General features: G+C 48.6%; 1 protein-coding gene across 1 annotated transcript in view; it reads right to left on the bottom strand.

The window, feature by feature from the left end:
- TMEFF2 (transmembrane protein with EGF like and two follistatin like domains 2) overlaps positions 1 to 17066 on the bottom strand; it is a 241161-nt gene extending 224095 nt beyond the window's left edge. Inside the window, exons 1-2 of the mRNA XM_044432148.1 lie at positions 16859 to 17066; positions 14388 to 14497 (exon numbers count right to left, since the gene is read on the bottom strand). Of these exons, the coding sequence (XP_044288083.1) occupies positions 14388 to 14497; positions 16859 to 17066 (318 nt within the window). The remainder of the gene's footprint in view (positions 1 to 14387; positions 14498 to 16858) is intronic.
- Positions 17067 to 21302: the final 4236 nt, after the last annotated feature.

Raw genomic sequence — 21302 nt, 5'->3', positions numbered from 1 at the left:
GGGATAAGGCAGTGGCACCAAAATGTTTTGGCCTAGCTCTCACATTTTCTTATAGCCTGCTCAGATCTTTAACCTTTTCCAGCCTTGGAGAAATAACCCATCAATCAGAGGCCTAAAGTTTAAGGTAAGCTTTGTTGTGCGCAGCCCACCACTAAGGCTAATAACAAATACCACAGTTCAAGCCAGAAAGACAGGAGGAGGGAAGATACCATGGAAGATTGTTGACATTGTCTTTATATCGGAAAAATCAGGGCATGTAGGCCTTGGATTGTTTGTACTGATGCTCAGAGTTTCAGAAATAATAGAAATGATCTATCTAGCCCTGGGAGCTGCTGGAATCAGGGGCTACCACATTTCTTCATAACCCAGCAGTTCATTTGGGACGTGGATTTAGTACTTCGTACACCGAGTTCTCACATTTGGTAGAAATCTCCATGCCCTGCTCTAAGGTCATCAGAAATGGTAAACAGCTCAAAGGAAGCCTTAAATCTGAACACACTGCTCTCCAGTGCTAGTTATTTTAACTGATGCAAGATGCTAACATTGCGTATTTGAGCAATGAGAATGGAGGGTCCTTCTGCCTTCATCTCCTTTTATACAGTTTTCCCTTAATTCCTCTCCATGTCCCCCATATAAAGGGTGGGCTTCCTGGAGTTAGGACTTCTACTTGACCAGAAAAATAACCAATGTGGCAGAATTTTTTAATTTCACAAAAGCTGACGGGAATACAAAAGAGCAAGACTATTTTCCCTACACATTCACTTACATAGGTAGACAATGTTTGAACTGGACACCTCCCCTGAATGCCCCCAAATTATAAATTTCATCCTACAGTCCAACAAATGTTCTGGCCTTCAGAGTGTTTTTGTTTGTTTGCTTTAATCTGAGGTTTGTTTATATCCCTGGTTTGCTTTTACCACAAATCCATTCTTGCTTAAAATCTGCATACATACATTTTGCTTTGCCATATTCCTGAATCTGAAGCCAAACGGCACAGTAATACACTGCTAGCCCACCTACAGAGCATAAATATATCCTTATTTATTTCTGCAGAGCTTCCACTAGACTAGCCTTTTTGTACCCAGGCATGCTTGCGGCTACATGCAGTATTGACAAACTGAGATTACAAGGTTCATTGGCCCATCAGCAGTGATGAGTAAGCTCCCCCAAATTAAATTGAATTGTCTTGGACATCAGCCAAGCCATTTCTCCCAGTGTCAGAAAAAGCTTGGCAAATTTTGCAGGTCGATCTGCCTTTGGAACTTTATTCTTTCCTTCTCACCTAAACTCCTGTTTCCTAACCCTTTCCTTTAACTTACAGTAGCCTTCCTCAAGCACTCATGAACTCCTGATAGTTTGGACTGGATCTCCCAGCATTCCCGACTATTATCCATGTCAGTTAGTTGAAATTAGCCCCCAGTGGAAGCTGAAATCCAACATAGCTGGATTTGCACACATCTGCAAAACTGTTCTTTCCAAAGTGGCTATAAAGTGGAAATGTTTGGGTAGGGTCTAGCTCTCCCTTATGCTCTTTTACTAAGAGGAGTTTGCAGGGAGGGACGGGAATAGATCCAGCCCACATGTGATCCCGATGTAGCCTTCAAGTTCTCCAGAAGACCTCGGCCCACTCCCATTCATCAAACTGCCAACACTGTGGTGCTTTCCTGGCTTTTGCACAGTATTATTTTTCCCGTTCTGAAGGGTTCCAATTTGTGATGCGCCAAAATTTCTCTCATGTTTTTTCAACCATTTAAAAGAAAAGAAATCCAGCAGAAATAAAATTTGGACAGCATTCTCATGGGTGGAGTCTGGGTTTGCTCTTGTGATAGGGAGGCCGAGGAAGGTGTACAGCTCTCCTGTTTTCAGTGCATAATCCCTCTCCCACAGGCTGCAGCCGCCTTGGCTTCGCTTGGTGCACTTCAAGCCCAGTGGAAGGCATCATGATGCAGCTCCCTCCACAGGAAGCCTGGGCAGGCTGGGAGGCTGCAGAGCGGTGGAGAGATGTGGGTGGAGCAAAAACACATGCGCAGCGCCGTGGTCCCCGCTGAGCGCCCAGGCCAGCTCAGCTGCACCATGGAAACAAATGCAGAGCACGTCCCAAGGTGTCCTGAGAACCAAGCGGAACAACGAAGACTCTTTCATGGAGACAAGGACCCTTCAGGAAATAGGTGGCGGGGGGGGGGGGTGCTTTTGGCGCAGCACGAGCTCTACGTCTTCGCTGCAGCTGGGTGCAACACTGGTCCCTCACACCCACACTGGGGAGGATGCAAAATGGGGCTGTGTAGCCAGTGAAGTTGCTGCTGTGGCCACACACAGTGGCAGCGAGACCTCTTGGCAGAGGAAGCTGTACTATTGTCGCTGCCGAAATAGTCGAGAATTTCTCTTCCTTCCTCTGGAGGAATTTGGCAAAATTGCACCCACAATGACTTGGTCCACAAATAGAGTGGAAAATCTAGAGAGGCCCTTTGTGTACAGCTCTAGCTCAAATGCCTCTCCTAAGTCTTAACTACTTACTTAATTAAGAGCCTTAAGCTACAAGGTGCTGTTATTTTTTTTCTTTTTGGTGCTTCAGCTATTTTTAGTCCTACCCTCCACTGAAATGCAGCCCCTGGGAGCTTTTCTGGAAGCCTGGATTCATTTAGTGCTAGAGGCAGCTATGACACCTTGGCTGTTGTATCCAAACGATGGGCATGGGATTAGTAACCATGCACATGCCAGCTCTGGCCACTGCAAAAAAGGCCTCCCCAGAAAGACAAAAAGCACAATACACGAAGCAACTGCAGGCAAGAGACCGCATTTCAGATGTGGGTTGTGTGGTATGCAGGGAAACAAGAGTCAAAACCATGTCTAAAGTCCTGCTCTTCCTACAAGAAACAGAACTTTTTGAGAATTAGTATTACTTTGCCTTCACAGCCAGTCTTTCTTCTCCTTGAAGGGAACCCAAGAAGGCTCATATACCTCCATGCTGTTGTCTTCACAACAGCAATAAACCTGAGCAGTTGCTTAGGGTCGGATTAAGCTGAGACTGGCCCAAGGCTGGCCAGTGGCTGAACGGGGACTAGGGGTGGCACCCACCTCTACAATTCTCCTTGGAGAGGCTCACCTGGCTCTGACCCAGGTATCTTTCTGGTGCCAGGTGAAGGCCTTTCTGTTTGCTCAGGTGTTCCTTTAAAGGCTTTGACACTGTTTGATCTCTTGGTGTGGCCCTTAAGTAGCTTGACACTGCTGCTGTCAATAATGAATTTTGTTGCTGATGTTTCAAAGGATGTCTGTTTTAAATTGTTGGCTGCTGATGTGGAGTGGAAAGGCCGGGTAGCAACTTTTGCCAACCAGTTCGTCACCCGGATTGCCTGAGTCCCAGCCCCCCACTTTTAAGCACTGCACCACACTTGCTCCCAAAGGTCTTCAAAGCACTTCAGTAATACTGTAACTGAAAGGTTCTCCAAGGCTAGAGAAAGCAAAGGTGGGTCCAAAGTCCCTTCTGCTAATTTTTTGGAACATAAATAACTACAGCTTTTCTTGCTGGGACCTGCTTTTTGAAGAAAGAACAATGTACAGGCATTTTACCTGCACAGTTTCTAAACTATACAGGTAAAATATCCAGAGTCAGCACGGTGTAGTGGTTAGTTGTGTGGGACTGGAGCTCAGCCATCAGACATGGAGATCCCTGCCTGGCTTTGGCCCAGGCACAGACTCTCAGCCTGACCTACCTTGCAGGGTGGTCATTGTGGGGATAAGAGGAGGGGGAGGAGCAGGAGCAAGCTGCTTTGAGTTTTTCAAAAGAAAGGTGGGTTATATCACACATAAATAAAACAAAACATTTTCTCTGCAGGCCTCAGTGCTGCATTAGGATCACCTGAGCTATTTTTAGGATGCTGTTGTTTCATTAAAATCTTCTGTTTTGCAAGCTGCTTTGGATGGCGGGCCAGGTGATAGTAAATAGACTTTGAAATAAAACATCTGCCTCTTCCTTGCTGTGTTTGTAAGTTGGTTGATTCTGCTTTTTAGATAGCCAGCAATGTTCTTAGCATTTATATCATGCATTTCAGGCATTCAAGTGCTTCCCTCCCCTTATCAACATAATAGCCCTCTCACAACTTGCTTAAGGCTGTTCATAATATATAAACTTACTTGGGGGTAATTGCTACTGAACTCAATGGGGTTGAGTATGTATGGATTTATATAGCAGATGTGTATAGGATTGGTCTGTCTGTCCATTAATGCATATTCTAGATCGACTCAATGATGAGTGCTTGCCATGGGATAAGCAATTACCAGCTGTATCAAGAATCATTTTCCTGGTAGAAAGATGCCGGGACAAATGCATTCTTTCATTATATTTATATTCTGCCTTTTCTCCTTCAATGAACTCAAGACAGCTTAAACAATCTTCCTCCTCTCAAGCCAATCCCTCACAACACCCTTGTGAGGTAGGTTAGGCTGAGAGTGATCAGCCCAAAAATGCCCAATGAATTCAGTGGCCAACTGGGTCTAGAACCCAGATCTGAGTCCTACTCTTACCACTATACCAGCTATCAAACCCAGTCACTCAGTGGAATGAAACCCTGCCAGCCCTTTCTTCTTAGGCTCAGCCAGCAGCTGGGATAGACACACAATAAATACATACAAATTGCTTTGAAGGGGTAGCATTTTGAACCGGGAAATTGCAATGAGGATGTTTAACCCTTTCTCCCTCTGCCTCTTCACCAGGCCACATTCCACACGACGACTCCTGGCTGCCCCTCTGCTTCAGGGCAGGGCAGCGACAGGCCAGAATGCACTTCCTCGCCCCCACTCCAAATTGCCCTTCCCAAAATGGGTCTTCTCGGGCATGTGAAAGCATGCATGTGTGCTTGAAAGGTTGTCAGGGCTCTGCAGGCATTCATTCACTAAAATTATCTTCACCTCAGCAACAGTCTTGATGTGATGCAGGAATCCTGCTTTGTTCCTTTCCATTGAAACTCATAAACCAGCCTACAGATGGTAGGGAGGTCTGAAAGGAAAGGAAGGCTACTAAGAATTAATGCCCTAATGAACACATAGGACTGTTCTCCAACAGAAGAAGAAGAAGTAGCGAGCGTCTGTTCTTTGGGAAGCAGATGTGTAATGAGTGCTCTGCAGAGAAATGCAACTCCCTTACCGTACGGACTCAGTGGGTGCCTGGTGGTCTATCTGTTCACAGAATTACCAAATAGCAAAAATTAGTTTCTTGGGACGAAGGCCTTTCTTGCGAGGGATCAGAACGCATCCAAGCAATCCCAAACAGTCTGATCTGAATTTGCCTTTCAAGTCAACAGGATTTATTTTTTGCAGGCCACTTTGATAGGATTAGACACTGGCGATGTGTTACAGATCAGAAGTGCTTTAACTATGGAAGAGGCAACGGAGCTTCAAACACCGAGGCTTCTTTTCTACAATACTAAAAGACTCCAAATGTTTACTTGCAGAAACATTTAAAAAGCAGCACTATTCTATATACTCTTACTTCAGTTTCTATCCTGCTACTTTTCAAGGACAAGCTTCGACACTGAAGGATAAACTGAAATAATTCAAATTAAAATCACTGCATAGCTGCTTAATCCTAGCTGTTGTGGGCAGCTCAAGGAACATTTAAGAACTCTTCTGGATAGGATGCAGGCCACAACCTGTCCTACTGTCTGCTGAAGTGAGGCTTTTGCAGAGTGGGGCCTGGTGGGGTAGTGGGAAGCAGCAGGGAGATGTGGGAAGACGGAGCCCTAAGTGCCGTTCAGGTTGCCGAACGGCCCTCTCCCCTTGCCTGCCGCCCTCAGGTGTGGCACACGGCAGGTCTCATCACTAGTGCTAAAGAAAGTTTCAGCTGCTGGGCAGGTTGGGTTCTGAACTGGGGTGCAGCTAGATCATTTTAGTGCCTGACCTAATGGTCTTCTGGGGATTAGGGGCTTTGGGGGGCACTGTATTATTTTATTTGAGAAATGAGCACCTCACGTTGCTCTTCCTCCCTCAACCCCAGCTGCCCTTCCGTCCTTTAAGGCTGCTTCTACATTGCTGGCAGACAGAAAAACAAACAAAGCAAGAGAAAGTTTTAAAAAAGAAACTAAGACTCTGAGCACAGGCGGTTTTGCAGTTTAAATTCAAAGGATGGCTCCAGGAATAAAACCTGGAGTTTGCTTCTGTTGCCCTGCCGAGAAATGCATTCACTTGGAATAAGTGCTATTTTGTGGCAGGACCAGATAAAGTATCGTAGAATAAAAAGAATGAAATGAGTGTCTGTAACCATGCACATGCTGGCTGGCTACGCCCTGCCTCTAAAACATGTCTAAAAAAGATGAAAGGATGCTGTGATGAGCAGTGTCGATCCGTGAGGGCAATGGAGTGAACACGTGGCTCAGAGGCTGATGCTGAGCCTTTTTTCCGGCATCCTCTACCACCTGCCATTCTCCACATGGGGAATGCAGCCCCGCACACACCCCACAGGGCCAGGTCTCGGCCCCAAGGTCCACCCCCCGGGCCATTCCACTGCTTTGCAGTGCAGTGCAGAGCCGAGTGGAAGAGATGGCTTGTCCTCAACGCAGCAGCAGAACATGTTGGGCTGGCCCTCATGTAGGCAAGTCAGTCAGGCCTCTGGGACTTAAACTCACAGGAGGCCATGTACTGATGTCCCCAAACTTACTGGGGCAGCCAACTCGGGGGGGGGGGGGTTATTGTGGCAAGAGAGCCTCGTGCCGCCTTAAACAATGAATTACACTCAATGTTTGATGAGCGGGACAATTACAAGAGTGGGTGCGGCTCCACTAGTGGAGGCACAACCACGAGCAGGATTATTTGCATAATTAGCACAAGCCACACATAGCCAGATCAGGCCATCACCACTTGCCCTGTGCCTTGTGCCGCTGGAATCAGAGCAGTGGGCCTGATAGCCAAGCACAGGTGAAAATGGGCTTCTGCAAAGAGTAGAATCTTTGCACTAGCAAAATGACATCATTAGGTCTGACTGTATAGGATCCTAACATTTGGCAGGCGGGGCGGCAGAGGGGGGGCAGGATAGGGAGGACATAAACTGTCATGGATGAGAACGACTTTATCAGAAGCATGAGGAGCCCTCCCCAGTTAACAGCTTCATGTATCACTGGCAGGTCGGGGAGGGAAAGATTCTGAACATCAAGGGGACAAATGCTACGGAGGTCGGAAAGTATGTGAGGAGATAGTGATGGATGGAAGAAACCAGCTTTAGTCTCAGCTAGCCCATCTTATGAAGGATTATTTAGCTCTAAGAATATGATCCATAAATAGCCCTATGAAAAGTGTCTTCACTCTGCAGATCCCAGGACCTTGGTGGTCCAAAGGACCATATTTCCCTGCCTCTGTTTGGAGAAGCACAGCAATGGAATTGCAAAAATGGCCCTTGGTTTGTTTCTGTCTTGATCCCTTTCAATGCTACTGCTCAAACTGGTGCCACAAACCCTTTGCTAGAGGTTAACTGTTGGCTATAGTGACATAATTTCCCTGCCTGCCAAATTACCCTAAGGATAAAGGGCACTGCATGCCTGTTATGCTGGGTGTTTGCAGAGGTCAGTGGATGAATCTGACTGTGCCAAACTACCAGTGGCAACAGCACCTTTGCAGGTGACAGATCTGCAAATCTAGTGCCAGGCACAGACTCCAGAGGCTTGAGGTAGTTGCCTGTCCCAGTGCTGCATCTTCTGCAGATGTTTGGGCTACAATGACCACCAGCCCCAGATAGTGTGGCCCACCGCCAGGGATGAGGGCAGTTGTATTCCAAAACACCTGGCAGGCACTGTGTTTTGGACAGCTTTAATAGTTATTAGATTTAATCATGATAGAAGCAAGAATGTCATATTATAAAGAGCCACAATCTATACCAGAAAAGGGGAGGCAGCCATGAGAAAGAACTGTGTTTTCATGAGATCCTGGAAATGATAGGGGTGAGGGGAAGGGCAGAGGTCAAAAGGGTGGAGGTGCCCAGGCAGGCAGACCACTCTGTCCCATGCTTACCTATTCTTCTCCACAGCCATCCTCATTCTTTTCTCAGCACCCAAGGTTAAACGGACCCCTGGTTGCTCATGGGCAAAGAAGGAGGGGCTGTCAGTTCCAGTGCCACCATCATCGTAAGTCCAGGTGGCAGCCTCTGAAACTTTCCGGTTGAAACCCTGGAAGTGGAAAGGATTTCTGGACAACTGCCTCTCCCCCATTTCCTCATGGCAATTTCTTTTCATTTCCACCTGGCCTAAGATTGGGTGGAGACTGTCATCTCAAGCTTTCCCAAATGTAATAGCCTCAGGTTGTCTTGGTGTGCATGAATCAATGGCCATGCTGGCTGGGGAGGTTAGGAACCATAAGCAACCCATCTGGTGGACGCTACATTGGGAAAAGCTGACCTGTCTGATTTCAGGGTAGCTCTGCTGTGAGGGCCTGGATTTTCTGGGGCCACAATTAGTCTGCCACCAGCTCTATGAATCAAAATATAGATTTGAGAATTCATACGACACCCTTTTCTTCACGTCCATTAAATCAACACAACATGTTCCATTTTGTCTACCAATATATATACCAATTCCAGACAGCTTGTTTTAGGGTGCTAACTTTTTAATTAGCCCTTACCCCTGGGCCTCTGGCATCCTCTTGATCATCCACAAATGATCACATTTATGTCCATACTGTGAAAAATCTTCAGCTGCTGATTTCTCCAGAGTGTGCCAACACCTACAATAGTTCACTCCACTCCTTTTATTTTTTTACTGGCCAGTTGGCAACTTTAGTTCATTTTGTACCTCATTTTCTCCCCCAGAATTCAGATCTATTTTACAACTCTGCATGGGAGGCTAGGTTGAGAAACTCTTACTTGCCCAAGGCTACCCAATGAACTGTGTAGCTGAGATCTGAATGCAGGTTTCCCAGTGCCAAGCAAAGTTGCAGAGAAGTCTAGCTTACTCATGTGCCTTTAACACTTCAATAAGCAAAGGTTTTAATGACATAGAGTTAAACATTTCCTGGGTGTTGCTGCACAGCAAACTGGTTCCAAGTTAGCCTATGCTGCCTCCAGAGTGAACTCCTCAGGCTTCTTTTTCGTGGCTTCTTCGCTTCTTCAGAGTTATGACAATTCAAGGCATCTCATGAGTGGGATGCTATAAATTGGTGACCGGCAACATCAGGGGGGTTGTACCTGATGGCCTTCTTGGCCCCTTCCAACTCTACTGTTCTGTGATTCATTCAAAGAACAGCAAGAGACAAAATGACCTACACAAACACCTGGACCTTTACACAGCTTGTTAGCTAACTAGCTTTCCCCTCTATTTTCTCTACCATTTAATCAAGAGGTCTTCTTCTCCTGGCCTCCAGCTCAAGCTCCATTTACAGTTCAGGGAACCATTGATCTAGAATTCTACAAAAGAAGCTCCACCTGCTGACAGCCAGCACAATCAATTTGGGATGCCAGTTACACAGTGCAATCACAAAGACCAACGAGGACACAACCTTGCACGGAAATCACATGCACTCATTTATAATTATTGTCTTTCAAAGAGAAAGACAATGCAACTCACCCTAATGGGGAAGACTGTGACCAGGTGAGCTAACCAATGCCAACTGCTGGCAGGTCACTTCAAGGGCCCTGCTGTCCCTTGTTGGGATATCTTAAGGTTCTTCCTTTTTAAAGTAGACCTAGACTCTACAGATAACCCATTTCAGTGGAGGACTCGGCTCTGTCAGCTCTTCAAGCAGTGGGCTGTACTCTGCAAATAGGATAGTAGTCACCAGACAAGCATCCTGTGATTACAGGACATGATGGAGTGGGAACTTTCTGTGTGTCTGGTCAAAATCTCCTTGTACAAGTGGAAGTAGAGAAGAAGCTCCTCTGAAAAGGACTGTGTGGGTTGCTTGTGGTTCTGCATATCTCCATTTGCTTCTCAAGCCATATGGGCTGGATAAAGGTAACTGGATCTGGCCCAGGGACAATCTGGAACTGTGTGTGGGTGCCACCAGCTTTGCACACCCAAGACCCCAAAGAACCTTTGTGCACTCATGCCCTGAAGCACATCATTTAACAACTCCTCTGCTGTGAACTATGGGCTGTAGCTGAAATATAGTTTATGATGTTGTCAAAACTCAGCTGTGTTAAGAACCCATCAAGAAAACACATAATTTCTTGTTGGGCTGTGAACTGAATTGTTCATAATTATCAGCCCATGGTTTGTTTGCAAGGTAGGTTCAATAACCTACAGTCCAAAGACAACCCATACTTCACCTGAGTTCGGTTTATCTGTATTATCTTTACTCAGTCAAAGGGAACCAGGACCAACTTGGGGTTTGAGGGTGTACTGTGAAAAATGCCCCCTGGTAGGGGCCTTCCTACTGGTGGCTTTACCTAAGAGTGATGCTGGTCTGCCCCAGAGCAGCTGTGCAGGGCTGGGTCTAGCTGCCCTTTACCTCCCCTTTACCTCCCCTACAATGCCCTTAAGTAAACTCACACTGTGGAAAATTAAAATGGAAGTACAAGAACTGAAAAATAATGGCTAGGTCCTATTGCCTGACATGACCCCCAGAACCGACCCACATTTGTCTGTTTTGAAGTAGGTGCCAGGTCAGGAGTAAGTGGTGGGTACCAGCATCGAGGGCTGAGGCCCGCTCCAGGGAGGACCAGAGCGAATGTGGCTTCAGCTTCAGCAACTTCTTGTGCAGGACATTTGGCCTGTGGCTTATGCTCTTGTTGCCTTCGGGAGCCTTTCATAAAGGCCGGTCTGTATCAGGAGGACAGCCTGAGTCATGGCCGTGTACCTTGACCAGTATTAGGACTAGAGCTGCAATACCTGCAAGGTGCTACGGTAGCTCATTGGCCGAGCCCTTGCTTTGCAGGCAGAAGGGCTCAGGTTCAGTTCCTGGCTTCTCCAGGTCAGGCTGGGAAAGACCCCAGAGAGCTATAGCTGGAAGTCAGTGTCCACCATACTGGGTTAGAAGAGCCAATGGTCTGACTCAGCATGAGGCAGCCTCCCATAATCGCAACAATTTGCAAATGCACTGAGTGTGTTCCCCACTTTATCCCGAAGGTGAATCCGAGCAATACAATCTCATGGTATTCATCCATGCACCTTGACTTGTTTTCTGTACTCAGTGTCAGAGGACCCTGAATAGCCTGGAGGAGACGTGCTATACAAAAAAACCACACATGCAGTGCCAGTTCCAGGGCTCTGTCTCACAGTGGTGTCACATCCCCAAAGGCCTTTATTGTCAGAGTAAACTCCAGCTCAGATCTGAGGCACAGCTGAATGGAATGGAGGGCAGATCCCGCCTTTCATTCCAGAAACCGGAATGGCCAGTGAAAGGAAAGACTTTTCGCCTAGACCGCCCTTCCTGAACCTGGTGCTGTCCAGATGTTTTGAATGGCTACTTCTAGCACATCAGATGGTGCTGCTGGCTGAAGCTGCTAGGAGGTGTAGTCCCAAACATCTGGAGAGTGCAGTGCCGGGGGAGGCCATGTTATCAAATCATGCGCATCCTTTTCCCATTCACTTATATGGGGTTGGGTGCATACCCACGCACACTACTGTGCTTGGGATCAGTGTTGCAGGGGGACAAGCCTGGTCATGATACCATCACTGGGTGCACCAGCTTCTACCGACTGCATCGCTCACACACAGTTCCCTGGCATGCCCCATTCTTCTCTCCATGCACACAAATGGCTCATCAGCATGTTTTGCTATATAGTAGCATTTTCCAGCACAGGTTGAGAGGAGGTTGAAGTAGTGCCAGGACTTCCCAGGGCTCAGGCCTGTGATCTGTCGCTTGCAACAGGGTTGAGTCCTGGAATTAGGGGTTACAGCCGGCCTTTGAACCTGTCCCTGTAGTGCTGTCTTTAGTTACAGCTGCTGGATTTGCACTAATTAGCAGGCAGCAATGCTGGTCTCTATATACCACAAAAACGTTCACTCCTGGTTTCTGCCTGTTAATTCCTGTTCTCCTAACAGGGCAGTAAACTTTTCCTGACTGATTGGCAACCATACCTGGAACAGATTTTTGCTCCACTACAGGGGCAGCAGCCGGTATCCCCCAACTCCAGATTTAGGAGGATGAATTCCAAGGCAGCTGGCATAGCTTTTTAGGGAGGCTGGAGGCTGTCTTGTTGGAAACTCAGCACTGTGCACATGTGTGATCGTGTGTGTGTGTGTGTGTGTGTGTGTGTGTGTGTGTGTGTGTGTGTGAGAGAGAGAGAGAGAGAGAGAGAGAGAGAGAGAGAGAGAGAGAGAGAGAGAGAGAGAGAGATTGCCAATCTCTCTGCAAATGCACCACTGGATCCTGCACAACATGCCAAGACCCTTTTCTACTGAGTTAGAGCCTCATCCTTTATCTTTGATTGCTGAGGCTTTTCCCCTCCCTTGCACTTAGCACAGTTTTCAATCTGCTGTTCGGCATGAGAATTAGAGATGCTAGCCCTGCCCCTTCCTCACCCTGGTGCCCTCCAGATGTTCCGGCCTTCCAGTCCCCTCAGCCCATGGCCAGGAATGCAGGCCGTTGCAGTCCACCACAGCTGGAGTGCTGGAGAAGGCTCAGACAAGCGACCTCGTACAGCAACCACGTTCGCTTCTGTGGAAGAGCTTCTGGTTTCTCTGCCATTATGAAAGTTCTCCAGCGTTCACTAAGTTGAAGCCAACTGTGAAAGCCAAACTGGAGCCACATGAAAAGGAACTAAGTGTACTCTGGGTCTTTTTCATTTGCACTGTTGATGGCACTGGATTGGCTTCCTTTGCCCACCAGCCGGAGATGCAAGGACAGGGCACTAAATCAATTGCATGAAAAGAAGCAACTTCCAAGTAACTAAGGTTTCTAGTTTAGACCTCTCCAGTGTGCTTTTGTTTCCCTTGCCTTTGGACAAGAACATGCCCTTAAATATGATGTCTGATTTTTTTAATGTAGCCATTGCAAAATAGAAATAAGGGCTATATGCAGAACAGAATGATTTTAATAATTCCAATGTCTAATTTGAAAAGTGATCAGCCACTGGTTATGAAACATCATATCATGCTCAAAGGAGTACCTATCTGGCTAAAAGCTCATAATATACTTTCAGTGCCTATACGGTGAGATATTGAACAGGGAATTGTTTGTGATTGTTCTCATGAAACTAGATACAACAGAAAACATAGGAGAAAAGCTGGGTTTGCCATCATGAGTCTACCTGAAAGTGTACCGCACACCCACAGTACAGGTTGAGTGCCTCTTAAAATATGCAAGGATGTTCTTTGAACATCTAAACAAAATATATTCAGGCAGCTTGCTGGAAGAAAATAAATTCTTATTTGGCATGTAGAGAGGTAGTCCCGAAACTATGCCACTGCCATTCATGTTCCATTGGCATCTCAGCTCCAAATCCCAATCTGGATGTAAATTGCATTGCCTTCCACAGAATCTAGTGTGGATCTGCTTGGGAATGGGGCAGTGGAGTTCAGTGGCTGTAATATCAGTGGGACAATGTATCCTCTCTGGGCTTAATCCGAACTTCAAAGGAGTTAACCAGTGTGGTGAAATGGGTTCACCTCTGATATTAGAGTCACCAACCGCCACTTGAAATGTGGGTATAAGCCATTTTATGCAAAGAAATTGTATATGCATGGAGAAAAGCTGCCCCACTGCAGTCAGTGGGACTTAAGTCCAAGCAATGTTTCCCTCCAGGTATCAGTAATATGCAGAATCCACCTTATTTGGTCTGATGATGGGTAAGCAATTTACTGCTTTCCAGGTGTTTTCGACTAAAGCTTGCATAGCCCCTGACCGTTGATGGGAGCAGCAATCCAAAACACCTAGAGAACTCCAGTTAAAATATTTGCCACTGAAAAAATGTGGACTGGTTCCTTAAAATTAATAGAACTCAAGCAGTTATAGTAGTATTTAAACTTTCTTAAATTTTAGATAGGGATTTAACTGGGAATGGGTTTCCTTTTCAGGAATGAAGCACCACTGTTTCAAAAACAATGAAACACCATTTTAGAGTGCCTTTGATACATAAAAGCAGCCTTTGCAAACCTTACAAATCAACTCTCCTGCAACTACAGCAGTGGCCTCCTAAACGTATAAAGCAGCATCTGTATGACTGGCAGAATTTAGAAAGGACAGGAAATCCTGATTTTAAAAGGCCACGGTAGTTAAACCATGCATGCACAACCTGACGCTGCAGACCCTAAAGAGGCATTTAGAAAAAGAGTATCTACATTTTCCCAGAGAATCTTTTATCTTCTTGACACCAGTTGGCTGTCCTGCCAGCTCTTTAGACTTGCTGCCAGGTTTTCACTCTGACTTCTCTGCATGCAGAGAAATAAATTGCCAAGTGATGGGTTGTAAAGGGAGATCCCTGATTTGTATTCTCATTAATGAATTAAGGAATGAGAGATCAATCTCCTTACCTTGAACTGACAGACGCAAGTCACGGTGTCTCCAATTCTTAAGCACTCCCCATCAAATTTACAGGTATTGGTGTCGCAGAGAAAGAGATCATTTTCTCTGTCATCATAACCTCAAATGTAACGAGAAAAATGCTGTCAGGTTCAGCCTTTCGAGGCAAATTATACAGGGCAATTGATTTTTAATGTATGTGGCACACCTAACCTTCCTGAAGAAGCAAAAGCAATCTAGATAGGTCTGGCTTCTCATTCCACTTTGCCTTTTCTTGCTCCTGTTATGCAAGGAGTTTGCAGTACCAGTTACTCTACCTGCCCCTTCCCCTGTCTTTCTGTCTGTCTGTCTGTCTGTCTGTCTGTCTGTCTTTCTTTTTTTCTTTCTTTCTCTGTGAAAGTAGATTCCATTTCCTCAAAACCAAGCAAGTGAATACAGCACATTTTCCCTACCCCTCCCCATCAGATCTTCAGGTCTGAAGTCTAAAATGGGAATTTCTCCAGGCAGTGACATAACAAAGCTCCCTAATAATAAAGATAAACAGGCTGTGTGCTTTTTGTGATAGGCTGTCTGATTCCAATGAAGATGGATCACCTCCAGGTTAATAGGAGGGGTGCCAGGTTCTTCACAGCGCTGCAGATACAGCCCAGCTCCTTTCCTCCAGTTTGGACAGGCAGGCTAACAGATCTGGCTGAAGATTCAGCTCAGGAATGCCAGCTCCGATTTCAGACCTCAGCTAGTTGCCACCCTCCTCTGAGGGTGTGTCAGAAAGTCTAAAGCAAAACAGCCATATTTAGGCTCCCCAATTCATCAAGATGTTGATGTTATTCGTAATCCTCATCACGTTTGCAGCTATATTAAAAATTAAAGCATCACACATAGAACCAAAGTGACTTCTTGCTCCTAATGACTTACATACCAGAGACAGATACTGCACTGAAGCATGACGTTCTTGTTACATAGCCTAGCTAATTTCAGAAATGCTTTAAGTTTCAACGGCAGAAAGCCACAGTACTGGGCTAAATGCTGTATCTGTTGTAAAGGTTCCTGTGGTTTGAAAGATGATGAAGTATTGGCTTCCCTGCAGTTTTTGCATTCAGATTCGACTTAATAAAACCAATCCAGTAAATAGGAGGAAATAGTAAGCTCTAATGTCTATCCTGCAGGATCTGTTCCTCCACCTTTAATACAGAGAGGAAGTATACTTTTTTTAATCTAAAGGCACAGAGTTACACACTAGTATTAGTGAATGATAAGCTGCACCAAAATCCTGCTGGTGTATTTGGCAATCCCTCTCTGAGTAGATATAGATGTAAACACATTTTTTCTTTAAAGAAGATACATGGAGATTAGGCTTCGAAAAGAAGAGACTCCCAGAAGCATCTGCAAACCCAGCTTGTGTGGGAAGCTCTGCACAATGGTAAACACACTCCAGACAGAAGTACAATTAACCTATTGAGGATGAGGATGATCATAGGAAAAGACATTTGACGGAGAGAGGCAATAACCCTCCACCATCTCTTCCTTATTCAATTAGTACATTTCACTTGGACTGCTCCTGGCAAGCCACTTCAAGCAGGGCTGAAACTGCCCAGATAAATAAGGGAAAGGAAGAAGGAAGCCTGTTTCACCACAGCCTACAGGAGGAGGAGGAAAAGAAAGAATTCAGTAGTCAATTTTTGATCATATGCTTTGCCTCTTTGTGTCCAGTCTGAACTGGGGACATAAACACTTTGCTTCTGCCTACATTCTCTCCAGAAACAAGCCATTTTTTGTTGTTGTTTTTTAAGTGAAGCGCAAAAGAAAAAAAAAATAGGAAGTTTAGGCACTCCAAACACTAAAAGAAATGAAAATGCATTGTAATAGCGACAGGTGTGTGTTTGTGTGTGTGCGCAGGAGGGAGGGGGGTTAGCTTCCGAGGTTATTAGACTTGCTGATTCTTGGAAAGATGAGCTGGAGTAGCTCCAGTGCACTTTTTGCAAGATATCTGTGCTTCTCAGCCAGTCACAACTTGCTTTGTTGCATTTGCCCTCACTGTATCTCCTGCTGCTGAACTTTTAATACTTCAAACGATGATGATGATGAAGTGGAGGAGGAAGAGGAGGATAAAATATTATCTGCCCTTTGCCCGTTACCTGATCAATTTGCCAAATTGTGTCCAGGCTATAAAAAACTACAGAAATCACTCTAGAGAGCCAATTTCAAGCAGAAGCCATTAAGGGGAGACGGAAGTGGCAAAAGATGTACGGATACTTTTTTGCTCTTGCTGCCCAGACATTCCGTTCCTTTTGAATCAAACGCGATCTGTGATTTTTCCAACCAGTCCTATGCACGCTTTAAAAATGAGATAGCTTAACCCCACCCCTCGGGTCTCCCATCTCTTAGTCTCTTTTTAAAGAAGACTCCGGTTAGCAATGGATGGAGGTTGCCGTACATCTTCCACTCCCCACTTCCCGGGGCCCCATTTCCCCCATTAGCTTACCAGAGCAATTCCACCCAGTAGGCGTTTGGCAGTCACTTAAGGAGGTAGGGAACGCTGCAAGTTTCACCGGTCGGGCTATGATGAGTAACATCACCGGCAGGAGCAACCAGCAAAAGCAATCGCAAAGTGTCCAGCTGCTGCTGCCGCCGCCGCCGCCACCGCTGCTGCTGCTGCACTGCCGAGCTGGGGAAGATTCCCACAACACCATGACTTCTTAACTCAACTCTGCAGCAGCAGCCAGAGGAAAGCTCCCCAAAGCGGATCGGTCTCGGGCTGACGCGGAGCAAGAGGAGGGGCGCGACTTAGCATCCCGGGGGCCCCAGCCGGCAGCAGGCTACGAAGAAGCACTCAAGTCCTGGCATGATGGTAGGCAGCGATGATGATCCTGAGAGTTTCAGCAGAGGCAGCGGTATTACCATCCAGGGGCCTGGCCCAGCCCGGGAATCGTCAGGAGAAAGGACGGCCGAGGAGGAGGAGGAAGAGAAACAGGAGGCTGGAGCAGCCGCTGCCATAAGGGGTCGGGCTGGGCTGGGCTGGGCTGGGCTGGGCTGGAGAGAAGCGAGTCAAGGCGCTTCGCAGCCAAGCCGCCGCTGCCTCCTCTCCAGCTCTGCCGCCCGCATCCCTCTGGCGTTGGGAAAGCAGCAGGTCCCTTCAGCCCGCCGGGGTCACGTGGCGCAGGCAGCGCGGCCTCTGATTGGAGGAGCGGGATGCAGGTCCCTCGGAGGGAGGCGGCGGCGGCGGCGGCGGCGGCAGCTGGAGCGAGAGATGCTGATGCTGAGGCTGCGCTCGCTCCGCGTTCCGCGAGGCGCACACCGCGGAGGCGGCTGCCCCCGGCCCCACCCCGGGGGCGCTGGCGGGGACCATCCGGCGGGCGGAGGATGCAAGGGGGAAGCCGCCGCCCGAGCCGCATTGAGCGCTGGAGGCGGGGGGAGGGAAAGGCCGGGGGGCACCCGCAACTTCTAGCCAGGTAACCCTCCCGCCCCACCTGCTTCACCTGTCGAGAACTCTTCGCCGGATCTGCAGCAGCGGGAAGGCGGCTCGCGTCTCCGGCTTCATCTTCCGTTTCCTCGCCGCGGCCGTCGCCGTCTGCGCGGGCCCGGAGCTCCCTCAGACGCAAGAGCCGGCACGCTCTCATCGCATGAGGTTCCCAGCCGGGCGTACATCACGGGCATGTGGAAGTTGTCTGCGGTCACCACGCATGTGCGAATGTTGCGAGTGTGTGTGCGGCGCTTGGGGGGGTGTCTCTGCGGCTGCCCGGGCACGATCTGCGACGCTCCCCGCTGCCCCCTCCCGCGGCACGCGGAGAGGCTCGCTTGCCCCCGATCCTGTGGCCTGCGCAGCTCGCGAGGGCAGGGCGTGCCCTGCAGGGGGCCACGTCCTCCTTCCGCTCGCCCGGCGGCCGCGTGTCCACGCGGGGTGGTGTCCGCCGCGCCCGGGTGGCCACCTTGCGCTTGCGGGGCTCGGAGGGCTTGGGGCGCCCTGGCCGCTCGCAGGCAGAATGTGCCCTCGCCAGGCTAAAAAGTTCGCGTGGCTTTCGCTCCATGGTGGATCTGAATTGGAATGTTGGGCGTGGGCTGGGGAGAAAAGGGATTCCGGGCAGATGACCCGAGAGAACCGCGGAGCGGGCGCGGCCGAAGGAGTGTGAAGCCAAACGGAAGGGGGGAGCTGGTGCAGCGGCGCGATCCGCGTTGGACGGCGCGTGGAGTGACGGGCTGCATCTTGAGGAGCCCGAAGGCCGTCCCTGCCTCCCAGCCCCGGGGCCAACCTTGGAAGCAGCGACGATCCTTTTAACCCGGATCCGGGCCTTGGAGAGAAGGGCAGGGAGAGAGGAGGCGACTCATGAGCTTGCCAGCTCGTTGTCCCTTAGGGCAGAAGGCGCTAGGGATCCCCACCCCCTCGGCGCCCCCCACCCCGCACGTTCTTTGAGCCGGCGAACCCCCAACTCCACGTGCACACAGGTGCATGCCTTGACTGTCGAGACGCGCGTTTGCTTGCTTGCTGGCTGGCTGGCTTGTTTGTTTATTTATATCAGGCTTTTAAAAAATCTCTTGTTTTGTCTGGCTTTGTTTTGACGGCGCCTTTCCTTCATTCAGACGCACGCAGGCACGCACACAGAATGCGGAAGGGAGACGAGGCATGCCGGCAGCAGGGGCATGCATTTCTCTCTCCAGCTGGAAGAAGGAATTCATTCCGGTGTGTTCCCCTTCGCATCCCTCCCTCTCCGTGGAAAATGCCAACTCCACGCCTCCGAGGACAGGCCCGAAGCGGGTGGCAGCGGCGCGAACTTCCCCGCGCCTGCCCGCCCCGCCCCCGTCCGCCGAGGGACCAGTTTCTCTCTCTGCATTATCCATGGCGGGAGCGGCGGAAGGCCACCATCCATCACCCCTCCCAGCCAGGTAAGCATCCCCTCACCGCAGCCCACCCGCCACACACCCAACTACAGGCAGCAGGCGCCCGCCTCCCGCCTCCTTCGCCCGCTTCCCCCGCCACACACACACACACACACTTGCAACCCCCGACAATTAAAAACGCCGCTTCCCACATTCCGTGCGGCTGTGGCACGTCGCTCACGCTTCTCCCCACAAGGACTGCATGAACCACAACAAAACGCACGCACGCACGCACACACACGCGCGGGCGGCAAGCCCGCATCCAGCCACCCGGAGATCAATCTGCCCAGACGGCATCAAGGAATCATTTGCAAGACGCAGCAGCTTCGAGCTTTTAAAGAGGGGGGAGAGAAGTATCCATTAAAGAAAGCGCCGTCATCCAATATCCAAGGAACCCGGGAGCAGAAGAGGGAGGGGAGAAGATGGGGGGCGGGGGGCGACCGCTCCTCCGGCTGCTGCGGCAGTGGCAACCCCTTGAACTGAACTAAGAGCGTGAAATGTGCTGGTTGGTCGCACGGCGAATGATTTAGCGGCTCGGAACTCGCAGGCGGGCCGAGTTGCTTCACTTCAAACCAGCCGGGTTGGCAACTAATCAGGCTTGCATGAGAAAAGAAGCCATGCATTAAACTCCGTGAAAGCCAAGAGCCATTACACAGTGTTTATGCAACAATTGCGGTGGTAAAGTAAAGCTGATCCTCGCGGGATTTCGGGCTGCGCTCTTGTAACCTTTGGCCGGTAGAAAAGGGAATTCTAAGTAAATGCACAATAATCATACAGCCCTACTTCCCCTCCCCACTTTTTTTTTTTTAAGTATCCTGGTTGTAAAGTCAAACCCAAACCAGAAACACTGCTCTGCAGCAGAGTTAATGGCTGTGAAGAGAGCAAATGCAGTTGAATTCCTCAAGATTTCCTTTCTTTTTGCCTTTAAATTATTGAACAGTGCAAGAAATGTCACCCTCTGTAAATGTTTGGGGCTCCACCCCTTTGGTTGCTTCCTTTGTATATGGACTGTAGCAATCACCACTACAGCATACACACACAAAGCACCACCATGTGGCAGGAGAACATCAGTCAGTGAATATTGCATTATGGAAGAAGCAGTTACATAAATAAATGACTCCTAAATGAATTCCTAAAGTCAGATGCTGTCAGTGAGTAGAGAGGGAGGAGAAACGGAGGGGGCCGTTCACAGGATCACTTAGTGGTGCTATGAATCAGAGCGTTTCAGAATGTGGAGTGGTCTTTTTAACCAGCCTTATTATCGATTGTGAGAAATTCCCTGAGCAAATGCTCAGGAATCCAACTGCTTTAGGCACATGGTGTTTGCTATTGTGAGCAAAATTGGAGAAGGGTTTGGGGCAAATTATAATGCTTTAAAAAACCAGACAAACTGCTACAATTATATTGGGCATGGATCCCACCTGGGGCAGGCTATGGACCAGCTCCCTGAGTGGCTTTGCCTAGGCTACCTTTGTCGCTGGGAAATTAAAAGAGTACGATTCCATGAATGCATCCGTGATTTCCCTGGAAGAGGGGCAGGACATAAATGGGATGGATGTTACCTCGTATTTGGACATGCATTTTCTTAGTCAATTATTCAGATTCGGTGTTGCAGATTCAACACCTGGAGATGTTGTCAGAAATCTGGAGTCTGACCCCTAAGGATTCTGTAGGGTTGATCTTGAAGCACGAACAAGTGCTTTCCCATCCTTCGTTTGGCAGGAACAGCCACAGCAGAAGCAGTGTGGTGCACAAGGCCCGGAGATAAGACAACAAACCAATCAGGAGCTGCTATGCTCAGGAGGCCAGGCTTGCTAGGGTCCCATCCTGTTCTACAAATGGGGACTACGGCACAGCTGCAGCCTACTCCCTGAATAAGAATGTCAAGCATGCCTATAGGACAGCACTTGCATTGCTGGGAGGCAATCCTGTACCCCATCTTTAGAACCCCATGGTGGTGGGCTGAGGCGGAAGGAAAGTGCCTTGCCTGTGGGACTGTGGAAGATGGTTCCAGCTCTCAGCACAGTTCTGCCAACTGCTGTTGAGGCTTCTGG

Source organism: Varanus komodoensis, unplaced genomic scaffold (assembly GCF_004798865.1).
Source record: "Varanus komodoensis strain SLA01 unplaced genomic scaffold, ASM479886v1 scaffold23, whole genome shotgun sequence".
NCBI classification, from domain to species: domain Eukaryota; kingdom Metazoa; phylum Chordata; class Lepidosauria; order Squamata; family Varanidae; genus Varanus; species Varanus komodoensis.
Note: the sequence above shows the minus strand (reverse complement) of the source record. Positions and strands in the feature narration are given on the sequence as shown.